The following is a 14,736-nucleotide window of genomic DNA, read 5'->3' on the forward strand; positions in this document are numbered from 1 at the left end:
TATCTGATCAAGAGCAGACTGCATAGGGCCAATATCTAAATTCATAAACTTTTGGTGAGATTCTGCAGCCATTGGCGATCCGATTGGCGATCCGGGACCATACCTCCATCCTCCAACATGACAATGCATGCTCTCTCAGAGCGACAGACTTATAATATACTGTACCTCCAGAATATGGGAGTAGACAGGATGGAATGGCCCACCACAGCCCATAACTCAACACAATTTAACATTTTGTGGGATCAGCTTGGTCATGCTGTACGTGCTGCGAGTAACAAACGCAACCATATTGGCTGAACTACGAGAAAGCCTGGTTGTGGAATGGTATGCCATCCACCAGTAACACGGTACGTGACCTGGCTGGTGACAGGCATGAGGAGGCGGTGCGAGGCTGTTGTGTCTGCGTATGGTTCTTCCATCTGCTACAGAGTCTCCAGATTGGTGTTTGTTCAATGAATAAAGCATCGGTATCATCGGCAAGCCCGGATTATTCCTTGTTACTGATAGAGTAGGTTGTTCTGTTGAGCACAGATCATGGCGATTTTGCGACGTTTCACTTTGGAACCCCCACAATCAGCTGATCATTACATATGGGACATCATTGGAAAGGGAAACTGGTAAGCTTTCCAATGACATATAAGCTGCAATGCTATTATTACAGTAATATAACTATATACACTATATGATTGACCAAACAGATTTCTAAACCTTTTAGGTGTTTATTTGCGCCCGCCATTAAACACATTCAGTTATATTTACCATGCATGCTGGCTTACCTATCAAGTTTCATACCGTACTGAAATGAAGAGAATCGAGTAATTCCTGATATCTGAAAGCAGACAGTGAACTCTTCCATCAAAGAGGCTTTAGATACTGGTAGTGGAAAGCAATAATCTTTTTTTCAATCAAAGTACATGTAACTTTGAGCACCTAGAGTATTAGTGAATAAACATATTTGGATACAGGCCCTAATACACATCCAGATGTGAGATGCACACTTGGGAAGGTAGCATGCAGGATGGATGGAGATAAAGCCATACGATATTCGGCATACACGTTGTCAAAGCTGACCTTATTAGAATGGTGGGAAGATACAAGGCCAGCTGGAGTGTGTAATAAACCTGAGACAGCGCAGAGTGAAATGTCATGATGCCTCACCACATCACCCGATGACTCAGAAACCCCTCCTTAAAATTAAAGTCAGCGACATCTGAGAACCTGGGATATCTCTCACTCACACACACACACACACACACACACACACACACACACACACACACACACACACGCACACACACACGCACACACACACACACACACACACACACACACACACACACACACACACACACACACACACACACACACACACACAGTATGGAAAATGTGAAAATAAGCTATACGAGAGAGAGTTGAGCAGAATAATTCAGAGTCAAGTTACCTCTGAATGCCCTTTTACTGCAACAGAGAGGAATTAAGTCCAAGACTCCAAGTGCTTTGAGTCAGCTGGATAAAAAAAAGACATGGAGGAGCGATAGAGTGGCTGTGATACTGGGGTCTGGAGAGGAAAATGAACTCCATTGCGTATAATTGACCTGATACTAGTGGAATGAGAGAGAGAGAATTACAGAGATAGAGAGAGAGAGAGAGAGAAGAGAGAGAGAGAGAGAGAGAGAGAGAGAGAGAGAGAGAGAGAGAGAGAGAGAAAGAGAGAGAGAGACGATTAAGTGCACATGTAGCAAATCATTGCAAAGGCATTGTGGTGGCGACCTTGAGCCTGAGAAAGGCAAAAGGGGAGACTAGAGGCGTGGGGGGGGGGGGGTGAGACATAGGGGATTATGGGAGAGGTGGAGTGGGCACGACAGCCAATAACAAGAGAACGACAGACATTGAGGGGCGAGCAAGATGAAGAGGATAAACAAACACATATGCACATACAAACACACAAGGTCAGATCTGTAGCAGCTGTTTGATCGGGGGTGATCCAATTAGGATGCTGCATCATTAAAGAGAGGGTCTAAATTTACCATACACCGGCATAACGAGAGGGGAAGTGGGGACAGAAAGAAGTGCCTAAATGCCACCTCTGAAGTGTGTTTGTATAAGCTAATGGCTTCTTGCCTCGGGGTAGGGGGGGGGGGCAGATATCCTTGATTTACCCTCTCATTATTAAGCCCCGGTACAAACTTTGGACCTGCACAGTGGATATAATGTAATAAGACAGGTGTCGCCGTGACTGGCCCACTAGCTGTTAATCAGTGCTTGGTGGCAAAATGTAAAGGATGTTTCCTTAGGATTCCCGGTCCCTACTACAGTATGTATCTGTGGCACTTGCCATTGTTTCTGCAAGTTGGCTAATGGGCTGTGAAATTAGTTTTGTTGGAGACCAGATCTGGCCCAAAAGGACTATTTTTGGGAGAAGCATGGCCACGGTCAAATTAACAAAACATTAAATAGCTGGACCTATAACAGACTAAATGCATTTAGAGCCTTGCTGAACTATTAATTTGAAGCGTTAATACATCAGAACAATCTCAAAAGGTGTACAGTATGCAGATGTTGTTTCTGGTTGTTTTGAGTGCAAAAATGGACCCATAATCCCATTGACACTGAGGATTTTATCGTGTACCTATCAGGGACGGATTAACACCCACAAGGGCCCCTGGTCCGGTAATCTTTTTGGGGCCTCTATAGCGCGCGTGTGTGCAAAATCTTGTGTTTTTGTCATCTTTTTTACCTAAATTTAACAAAATCAACAGCTCATCAACAGCTAACGAGGTTAAAGGCCTCAAACCCAGTACCTCGTGGTTCAATTTCCCCGAAGGGCCCCTGAGGGCCCCTGAGAGCCAAGGGCCCCTGGACCACGGCCCCACTGGCCCAATGGCTAATTTGGCTCTGGTACCTGTGGACCAGCCATCCAGCTATGAACACATTTCTCGTTTGATGGAGCCGCAAAGGGACCATGTGACAGAAAATGAGACCCTGACCTGTCACACCCAAATAAAAAACCCCACCGCCTCCATCAGTTCTCTTCTCCCTGGCCCGACAGCTGCTGACACCAACAGACATACCATTCAACTCAGCCCTTACACGCATGCACAGTCACCCTTCCACCTCCACTTTGACTGCTTCCCCTTCTATTCTCGTCTTCCTCATGCATCATCTTAAATGACACGGTATCCTTTTGTTCTTATTTATATCGGCCCTGATATTCTTTTAAAATATATATATAAATCAGAGCGTCGATGACAAATGACAGGATGTCATTTCTTATTCAAAGGCAAGGAAACAAGCTGTACTGTAAGCCTGTCAGGGACAATGTGCAAAATGAGAGCGACGCAGCAGCCCTGAAGCGCACTATCAGCACCTTGATCTCAGGGACGGAAGCATTATCTCAAGAATGAATACACTCATCATGAGAGACGAGGAGGAAAACAACTCTATTTTAAACAGGTGTTCTATAATTTCCAATGAATGACCATTCAGGGATCAATAGCCTACCAGCGACCTTGAGCACAAATCCTTGTGTTGCATCGCATTGACAACATCTCATTTACCACTTGAATCCTTCCCCCTGTTCTGGGGGAATATTAGCCAGAATTTGTGCCAACTATTGATCAGAATTTACTTGATGCAAAAGCAGATGAGGCTACAATAGACAATACCCTTTTGGACTGTGCTCAGAATGTTTCAACACTCTGGAAACAAACAAGCTTGGAGAGGGGGAGACACACATGTGTTGGATCTTATATTTATAAATGAAGAAAACATGGGTGAGATTGTGGAATATTAGATCCATCAGATATAAATGATTATAGTGTTTTGTTGTTTAAGGTCATATGTTGTGCAAAATTTATGAAAACGGAAAGAAAATGAATAAATAAATAAACAAGGGGAGTTTTGAGGCAGGTGGGAAATATTTGACTGGGAACAATTTGTAAACACTAAATGGAGATGATTAAAGCTGAAAATGAGGAGTATAGTATCCGCCAAATAGCAGGTTATTGAATAAGACATTCAACTGCCTTAATAATAGTATTACAAAAGGGAAAAATACTCTTGCAAGAAAGGTAAAAAAAAGAAAGAATGTGTGAGAATGAGAACATGGAATTCAAGTAATCTATATGAAGATTTAGCAAGACAATCTAAACAGAATGATGCTCTCCGCTTATGCTAAGCTGAGGAATGGGAACCACCCAGGGACAGTTGTACTAAATTGCGAGGACGCGTATGTCCAAGCGGCTAATGTCTCACAAAAACTCAGAGGTTAATCTGCTGATTAAACGCAAGCATTTACTGATCAACTATACCATGCCATGCTCTCAGAAGAGGCTGCAAACATCATCATACTGTACCTCTCCATAACCCATTCTGACCGGGCACCCATTTTGGTGTTGGCATCATGTTATGCTTTAGCTATTGAAAAATAGCAGATCTACAAGCTCATATCGCGCCACCGAGTGGCGCGATACGAGCTTGTAGGTCTGCTATTTTTTTGAAAAATCAAAGAACGACTGACATTTTTAGAATCTGATCTCAGGTCAGAATGGGTTCATCAGACCAGTGTGTGTCCGACGGAAACCTCGTATGAATCTGATCTCAGGTCAGAATGGGATAACTGACCCACCTCAGGTTTCTATGGGCATGGAAAGAAGAAAGTGTTGTCTGATCATCCTGAGGCAAGAGAGCTCCTGAGATGACTGGGTGTGAGTATGGAGTTAGAAGATGATGTCAGAGCAGACATGACGTCATTTGTCCTCTCCATCGTCTATGCCGGTGAGAGTGCAGATATTGGTGGTCCGTGGCTCTCAATTGCCAAATAAATAATGAACATTTTGAGAAAAAGGTTGAAAACTAGTACAGAGCCAACTCAGTATAGAGGGTATAAGTGGGAAAGGCAGTGGTTTGATGTGGTTTGACGTGGGACAGCTTTGCTTATTATTTGATCAAAGGTGATCCTACTTGAGGAATTTTTTGATGAATCGATAGTTAATTAATTAAGGAATTTATCTGCACACAGGTTACAAGACATCAGTCACTGTGCTGAAGAGAGAAGTCATTCAGTTAATGATGTCTTTGATGTAGCAGTATTAAGATCGTTAAGGGAATGAGCAGGATTAGTTCACATGAAAAGCTATTCTGATCCAAACCGTTACATCTGTTGCAACTTGAATTAGGGTGCATTTGTGATTAGAAATTCGGAGAGAATGCACGCTTAAGATAACCACTTGAACACCAGCATCCATATTCTGTGGGGAACATTAGCCAAAAAAATGACAAACGCGTTTAGATCGGCTATTTTAAGATATTTGGTGCAGAGGGGAAAAAAGCAGTGCAAGTGCAGAGCCAACTCAGGACTTTAATAAGTCTAGAGAGGGTTTACGTGGTTGAAAAATCATACAATAATCCTGGAGTTGTGGCAGTACAACGAGGCAGTGCATCTATCGACTAACTAAGGTCAGAGGTTAAATGGCTGTGCTGCAGGCCATCTTTGCCATGTCAGGGTCACAGGAGCATAAACATGGCAAAGGGAGGAGGGGTGTTGTACAACACCAAGGATAAATAGGCTTACATACTTGACAACCTATCTATAACAGAGCTCTGGCAAATAAACAACTCACCTAATTGAAGCATTTAGAGCTTCAGGGGAATTTGGGAATATTTCAGTGCCCTGCTCAGGTCCACTCCAACAGGGGACACAAGCACATGCACAATGACAAGAGGATCAATGTGTTACTTAAGACCATTGGGTTGTACAGTAATACTGTTTCATAGTGCCATCCCATGCCAGGGCACAGGGTAGGTTCTTGACATTGTGGTCACAGCGACATCCTTCCGTCTCCATCTTTAACTCTCCTCTACATACAACTGATCATTTACCACCATTCTGTGCTTCCTGCTTAGCAGGACACTTTTACACTACATATCATGTTCCTCATTTTTTTGATAGAGGGAACAAAAGAGAGAAATGGTCTGCATTTCTATTGCACCATTAACCAAAGTGCTTTATAATGTGAATTTCATTCACTCGCAGACGACAGAGGTGATCATTCACAGACCTGCTCACTGGGAGCAGTGTTAGGACGAGAGCTCAGTGTCTTGCTCAAGGATTGAGGTGTCCTTGAGCTCAAGAGCGAGGTATTGAACCAGGAACATTCCGGTTCCACAGACGTCTGTTTGCTCTCCTGAGCCACTGCCTCTAAACGGAGAGAGAGAGAGAGAGAGAGAGAGAGAGAGATACATGCACAGGGCACAGTGGAGAGCTGAGTAACTAAAACAACCCAATAAAACTGAAGCTATCAATAGTTCGGGCATAAACTGAAATGGAGCATGCGTCCCTGAATGACAGCAGGCAGAGATGAGAAATGGCGTATGCTAATTTGGGCTCATGCGCCCGAGATATCCCCAGAGAGCCTTTTAATAACGCTGAGGCATTCTGGCACTCAGGTCGCCCATAATCATCGGCACTATAATGAAGAGAATATGCTAATGGTTAACCCATCTGCAGCAGGATACAAATTAAACAACATAAACAACAACACTTTTTTTTAGTGTATGATAAAGATACTAGAGAGAGTGAGAGAGAAGATGAAAAGACAGTGAGATGAACATCAAAATGCGAGAAAGGCTGATGTTATCCTAGGAAAGAAACCTTATGCAGGACCAGTGAACCGTAAAGCCAAGGTAGCGCCAATGCTTCAGAATAAATTCTGCTCTCATTAAATGTCTCTCTCTCTCACCACGCTTAAACTTTTCAAGACATTAAAAACAAATCTTTCATGCAGGAAAAGAAAAAAACAGAACTTGGCCAGTGGTAATGAGAGAGAAGATGGTGTGTAATAATGACCACTTGTAGTTGTAATTGCTTTCTGTGAAATGACGGTCAGTTGATGTGGTCAGATTGATCAGTGATGTGAATGGCATTACTCTGACTGCTGAATGGAATGACATGAAGGACTGAACTTTTAACCACTCATGAGACATAAGTGGCCTCTATATACTTGATGTGCACTTGTTCGGTGGGAGTGGCTCAGGGGAGCGGTCTCCAGTTCGATCCCAGGCTACCCCCGAGTACAGAATTAGTGTCGAAGTGGCCTTGAGCAAGACACTGAACGCCTAATTGCTCTCGATGAGCAGGTGGTGCCTTGCATGTTTTTCTCTGCTGTCGTTGTATGAGACTGAGTGTGTGTGAATGGGTGAAGTGAATGTAATTGTAAAGCGCCTTAGATAAACATGCATATAAATTCATCCTTTAACCATTTTACTTTCCCTCTACACCAAATCTCTTAGCCAAAGATAGGCAATCTATAATCTCACAAGCTTGTAAATGTGCTATTGTTGGTGAATTTCTCCCCAGAATATGGGGACGTTCGGACCTTTTTGAAACTTGCTCCTCGCCACTCGCCCTACACACTTCCACTCGGTTTGAGCATAGATATATAAACAATAAAGAGGGCACCGGAATTCCCCTCCCATCCGGTGCTGTCTCTATTATTTATATATCTGTGCTCAAACCGAGTGGAAGTGTGTAGGGTGAGTGGCGAGGAGCTGGTTTCAAAAAGGGGGTATGGTTAAAGTTTAAATCCACCTGCCCCCCGACACACGCGCACACACACACACACGCACGTGCATATACATATACGCTGTGAAATAGATGGGGGCACACTGACACCAGGTAAACTTACACCTCTCTAAGTTCTGCATGCTGGCCTCTGCTCCAGCAGGGGTTTACATGTACTGTGCAAGCAACCGGAAACATGGCAGCAAAGTTGCAGTGATCACATCATACGCCAAAATGGACAAAAAGCGAAAAGTGGTATCGAGCATATTTTCTAACATGTTTCATTGCCATGGCAACAGCCTCAGCACTTGCAGAGGGGAGTGGGCGGCACAGAGAGAGAGAGACAGAGAGAAGGCGGGAGAGATAGAGAGAGAGATGGTGGGTGTATCAGAGCCAGAAAGAGAAATAAAAAGTGTGTGACTTAAGCCTGATTTATACTTCACCCTATGATGGTGTCCCATGCCAAAAACAGCAGATCTACAAGCTCCCAGTGCATCCAGTGAGCCTGTAGTCCTGTATGTGCTATCATGCGGTGCGGGACACTGTCGAACAGTCTACAGATTATAAAACAGGGTTTATTGGCATGTTCTCTTGGCAGCGTTCTAGTACTCTGCCAGCCAATGGCTCTGGGGGCTTTAAACAGTCAAGGTCACTATTGAAGGAAAAAAGAACAACTCCCGAACATGTGTCTGCATTCTCCTGAGTATATGAGCTGTAGTACTTACTCACACAGACAGATGGAGCCACTCTGAATGGGCAATGGATGGACTGTAAGCCCAGTACCATTAGAAGATGAAGATGGCAATGCATCTCGGACGCCTCAGTGCCATTTTGAGGTGTCCTTGAAAGGTCATCTAATGTAATCTAACCTCAAGTCAGCGTTTGTCCAACTTGTGATTATTTCGCTAGGAAATATGTTTTATTGTAAAAAATAAATAAATAAAACACTATAAATGATGAAAAAGTTTTTTGATCATTTCATAACAGACTCAGTAACCGTTTATCCAAGCACCCCCCCCCCCCCCCCCCAAACATCAAAGTGCACCACTGTTGGGCAGGTGCTCAATTTAAATTAAATTACAGCTCAAGTGCTCCATCGCTAACTCACATGTGCATATCTGTGAAGGACAACCCTGTAATTTCAATTACTGGGTTATACCAGATCAGAAACAGACATAACATATACGCATGCACGCACCCACACACACACATGTGCGCACGCATGCAAACACACACACACACACACACACACACACACACACACACACACACACACACACACACACACACACACACACACAGAACACAATACAATACAATCCTGTCTCATCCATTCTAAGAGTATAGAAGATCGTGCTGTGCAGGATCTGATATCTAAGCTGACTGGTTATTGCTGTTCAATGACGGAGGCTGTATGTACAGTAGGATGTAGGAACACATTGTATACAGTATATAAACCACGGGCAAGTGCGCTTGCACAGTAGCACACACACACACACACACACACACACACACACACACACACACACCAGAGCTTGAGCCAATTAAAGGGTGTGCTATACAGTGTAGAGAAGTCAAGCCACCAAGCTCCAGTCCACACCATGTTACAGGAAAGGAAACTAAACCAAACAATATACAGAATGTGCAATTGGCTATTCCAAAAAGAACACACGCAACATGTGATTATAACTAAACACCAAGTTACGCGGTAAAACCCTCAGCACAGAATTTATTTCCGAGTGTACAAATTAAACCCCTACAGGTCCATTTGTATACTGTTACTGAGTTACATACCCAAGGGTGCATTTTGGACTCGGTTGGTCAAACGGTGGTTGCGTTAAACATTGGCTTTCCCCAGAATCCAGATGCTGGGGCTTTAAGTGGTTACGTTGACGGGGCACAAGTGTCTCCTGCAGTGCAGTGTGGCCCAGCAGGCCACAGTGCAACGAGCAGAGGGCAGAGAGCACGGAGGGGTCATGTCAAACAAGTGGAAAATGGCATTAATAAAACATTCAGACGGAATTAGAACATTCAAGTCATCCACAAAGGCGCGCGCACGCGCGCACACACGCACACACGCACACGCACGCACGCACGCACACACACACACACACACACACACACACACACACACACACACACACACACACACACACACACACACACACACACACACACACACACACACACACACACACACACACACACACACACACACACACACACACACACACACACACACACACACACACACACACACACACACACACAAAATATCTGTTTACTTTATTCATTTTGTTTTTTATTACCAATACAATAGAGAGAGCATACAGTATTTGGAAGTCATAACACCCGCCATGTTAATAAAAACCATTTCCACCTTCAATATACAGTATAAAAATACTTTAAAATTTCTCCTGCAAAAAGACATGCAGCTAGCTTTCCCAATACAAATAAACAAACAAACAAACAATACTTTCCCCAATAAAAAAAGAAATCCTATGTACAGTACATAATAGTGCTTTAGTCTTCATTCATAATAAAAACAACAGTTATACAAACAGTATAGATCTGTACACATAATGAACAGTCTCATCATTGTCTGTGTGCGTCAACAGTCAGTTTCAAAAGCTACATTACTGTCGAAACAGACATAAAAATGAATAAGACTGGGGTAAAGTTCAGGATTTAAATGGAAATAATAAATAGACAAAAGCAACATTTTGGCCAAGATATTGATCTATCAACGCAACATTTTCAAGCCCTTGTCAGTCTTTATACAGCATGATTTATGACGCTGAGAAGAGATGACCAGGGCTCGGGCTGGATCACCGGCCTGTTTCGCCTGTAAAACACACAACGTTTGTGCATACGTAAGTGTTTGTGCGTATGTATGTGTTTTTACTCAAGCACTGCACTTTAGTAAAAGTTTTTTATCCCACGATTTTGCAACCCATTTTTTCACCTGGTGTCTAATGTAATCCTGGGCACTATACTTCCTCTGCCAACCTGGGGGGGGGGCAGCGGACTGAGTTTCCCCAGCCGGACGTAGCACGTGGAAGGAACACGTTATTCCGACCAGTTCCTTTCCCCTCCATCAGGCGCCCCGGTTGGCCAGGGGGAGGTAGTTTTAGAGACCAGGATTACTGCATGTTTTTTGTGAGGGTACCTACCCTAGGGGACACAGGGAGACCATGCAAACTCCACACAGAAAGGCCCCTTATTCAGTGATTTCACTCAAAAAACCTTAGGTTTCGTTTTTGGCTATGGGACCCAGCCTTTCGTCCAATCAGGATAGAGAGTCAAAAACGAAACCTAAGGTTTTTTGACCCCCAGGGGTTAACTGGGGACAGGGAGGAACTCCTTATATGGCCAGCACACTCTATAGTAGGGAGGATTATCACAACAAAACAAAAAAATAAGTGATATTTGAATTAAGTGAAATCACTGAATATACCTTTAAGTATAGTTTTTTATGTATGTTGACTTTACTGTCGAAACACTGTCGAAACAGGTATTTTGACTTTACTGGAGTATTTCCAATTTTCAATTACTTTTTACTTCTACTATATTTTTGATGCTGTTCTCTCTGTCTAAGCACTCCAGAGGCTAAACTTCAGAGCCACTGTTGACCATGTGGGTGCCCTACGTACTGTATAATATAATTTGTGGTGTCCCCCACCCCCCTGTGATCGTGGAGCCACAGAGATAATTATTATTACGAGGACCGGCTTGGTGCATTTTGGTACCCCCTCTGCGTGGTGCCCTATATACGCACAGTGCATGCTGTGCATGTGCCTAGTGGCGGCACTGCTAAGGTTCATGTGGGTATGTGTGTGCACATGGTGTGTGTGTGTGTGTGTGTGTGTGTACCTGTGAACTCCCCAAGGCAGCGCTCCTCACACTGCTCCAGCTGGAGGAAGCGGTTGGCGTTGCCCTCACAGCCACTGTAGATGAATGGCCTGCAGGCCAGCACCTGCTTGTTGAAGTACCAGCGCATGGTGTAGCGACTGCAGCTCCCCTCATCCATGGGCAGTAGGCACGGGTCTGCTGGTGCTGCTGCTGCTGCTGCTGCAAAAAAAAAAAAAAAACACACAGTCAGTGTTGCACACCAATGGCACGCGCACAGGTGCACACACGCACGCACACACACACACACACACACACACACACACGCGCGCGCAAGCATGCACACTCACACACGGAGGAGGATGAGAAGATGGGCAAGTCAAAGTGGAGGAGGTGAGCCTGGGAAGCATTAATGCATGCAAGATTCATACTTAACTCCGTAGATGGATGTCGCTGGCTGAAAATAACAGATGTTCTTCAAGCTAACAACGTATTATGCTATGCACGCTTACAGCTTGAAAGTGAGTTATTTTCGGCAAGCAACACATTGTGCTTCAGAGCATGTAAGTGGCAATAGGAGACCGGTTGAACACTTATTATAATCATGTACAACAATAATAATGTAAATTACCATAAATATAGACACATTAGACTGATGGGGACAAAGAAAGACCAAGCAAAACAAAATGTCTTGTGTTGTTCTCATCTTGCTGTGTAACCTGGATGCACATCATACCTCCAAGTCAAGACACGGGTCGTTAGCAGCGAAGCCAGCAAGCCCGCGAGGCATGCAGAGACGGACATGCAGTCAACAGGCAAGCAGGCAGAACTGACACCTCCAGAGGCCCAGAAGAGGCAGAACTGACAACTCCAGAGGTCCAGAAGAGGCAGAACTGACACCTCCAGAGGCCCACAAGAGGACCATGTGAGTTGTTTACCTTCCTCTGTCACCTCCCTCTTGGACCTGACCGACCCAAGTCGCGGTCCAACCGCTTTCACAGGGTTAAGTGTGAATGCTTTCTGAACAATGACTTTGGGTGATTTCTTTGGTTCAACTTTGGCTGTTTTCTGAGTTTCGATTTTTACAGCCTCACCTGTCAATACAATACAATACAACACAGACACACACACAAACAAACAAATAAACAAACAAAAAAACACGCAAGCAGCAAGCACATCTATCAGATGACTACTGTACATTGAATGACACATTACACAATTTGTCCAGACAGGACTGGCAAGTGGCAACATAATAGCTAAATCGTGAACTGTCAACTGTACAATGGTGTTGCATCCGCACGACATGTGAGCTTGTAGATCAGCCATTGTGGGCTCGTGATACAATCGTACATGGAAAACACACAACAACATCAAAGGTCAGAGACTGGTCGCTGTGGGCTCGTGCAGCAGACAGCGAGAGACAGGGTGTGGGTAGTGATTGAGGCTCACTCTCGTGAGAGAAATAAGTCAACCCACCTCCAAAAACAAGTGAAAAACAAGCCAACTCTTGCGAGAGAAATAAACTAAATGTCCACAAACAAGGCAAAATAAGCCCAAAAATATGTTCATATAATAAAAAATAAAAAAAAGATTTGATGCATTTATCATTATAAATACTGTATGTTTACTGTATGATTTTATATTTTGGTCATTTATTATAAAATGACATACATACTTGAGCCAGGGCTCAAGTAGAGACACCAGACCCATTCTTTCACTCAATGGGATTCACACTACTTCTCAAACCTATGGGGAATTATAGTAGTAGAATTATAAATGTTGGCTTGTTAGACTTTCAAAACAAGCCACCGCATTTCGTCTCGTCCTTTTTCCCCCGCAGCTCAGCCTTTTTCATTTCACGGCTCGATACACATTAGACCCCCATCAACATTAATTTAATTCTGAGACTGTACAAATGGAAGTATATGGACTGGTAAGGCTCCATTTCTCTCCATTTGTACAACCCCATCAGGGTACATTTGGTCCCTAACTACAGGTATTAATCATTTAGCTGGGGACTCTCCGGAACTCCCCCCCAAGGACCCCTGGGGTTCCCTGGACCACATGTTGAGAACCAGCGGTGTACGGTGCATGAAGGATCTAATGCTGTATATTACCAACGGATCTCAAAGTGGGGTCTGCGGATATCCAGGGGGTCCACCAAATCATTCAGATTTGTGAAAAGTGTGCCGTCAGGTTTCACACACAATCGATTTGAATAAAATGACTATTTGCACATATTGTAGTAGGATTCTGTTCATGACTAGTACAAATAGATCCAATGGCATCTAAATGTACACGTGGTTGTTTAGTATATGCTTATTGCTTATCGGTGTTGCGAGGATGAGGTACTACTACTAATTTCTCCCCTGCAAGGGGTACCAGAGCCAAAGAAAGTGTGAGAACCCCTGCTTTATACAGTACCGGCACTCTGGTTAGAAATGAAGTGAAGCAGCTGCTCCTTGGGTTCGTCGTAGGCCTCGATGGAGTAGACGTGCTCATAGTCTGGGTCGTTGGTGTTCACCACCACGCGCAGCTCGCGTCCTGAAACAGGAATACAAATTCCCAGTTCACCATATTCACGGGGCATTAGGGTGGTGGTGGTGGTGAGTGGGGGGGTTTCCACCCCCTGAAGTAAGAGCAAAATTGCTGCAGTGTGACTATATCAATATATAGAAAATTGTCAATTTAGTCGAACAAGCTTCAAGCTCTGAGTAGCAAGGCTGAAAATCTCCTACCAGCTTCATTCACCACACCTACTCCCTGTCATCACCCTCTCCAAAAGCACTTGTGGCAGGGTATTGTAATCGGTCCTGTTTGTGTGCAAACCAATTAACTCGAAAAACGTGGTGGGAATGATGCCCTGAAAAGATCATTACATTTTTTAGGTGATCATGGCCATGATCAAGGTCAAACCTTGTAACAAATGGGTGCATTTTCACGCAACTTAACTTTTGGGTTAAAGGTTTATCGTCACCATCAAGGTAAAGGTCAGAATGACATAAATCAACCATGTCTCAGGAACCGAGACACATCCCCCACCCATAAACAATGCCTGGATAATTCCTTCTCATAAGGAGCTGAATGGACAAACACACAAAATGGAGTCCTCTGTTTTCTTAATGAGAAAACCACCCACTTGTTCAGAGGTCTCCAGACAAAGCAACACCCTGTTAAAAATGGGTTGTTAGAAAACGACTGACGGACACAAAGAGCGAACGAGTTGACTTAGAATAGAGTTTGGAGAACACTCACCGCATCCCCCTCAGGGTCAGTGGACCTCGGTTGCCGGGCAGGGGGTCAGTGGGACTCTAGTTGCGGGCTGA

At 44.1% G+C, this 14,736-nt stretch overlaps 1 protein-coding gene across 2 annotated transcripts; it reads right to left on the minus strand.

The window, feature by feature from the left end:
* Positions 1-9,861: 9,861 nt before the first annotated feature.
* Positions 9,862-14,478, minus strand: LOC310863361 (uncharacterized protein). 2 transcript variants are annotated; one of them, XM_083771641.1, is made up of 4 exons: positions 13,835-14,478; positions 12,349-12,504; positions 11,435-11,623; positions 9,862-10,406 (listed from the first exon to the last, which is right to left on the minus strand). In XM_083771641.1, the coding sequence occupies exons 1-4, from the start codon at positions 13,998-14,000 to the stop codon at positions 10,390-10,392; spliced, it is 528 nt and encodes a 175-aa protein (XP_083627767.1). In that variant the 5' UTR covers positions 14,001-14,478; the 3' UTR covers positions 9,862-10,389. The 2 variants fall into 2 exon arrangements, with proteins under 2 accessions (XP_083627767.1, XP_083627768.1); XM_083771642.1 differs by having other exon boundaries at positions 9,863-10,406; positions 11,435-11,617; positions 13,835-14,463.
* Positions 14,479-14,736: the final 258 nt, after the last annotated feature.

This window comes from Protomyctophum parallelum, assembly GCF_964188405.1.
Source record: "Protomyctophum parallelum genome assembly, chromosome: 8".
Lineage (NCBI taxonomy): Eukaryota > Metazoa > Chordata > Actinopteri > Myctophiformes > Myctophidae > Protomyctophum > Protomyctophum parallelum.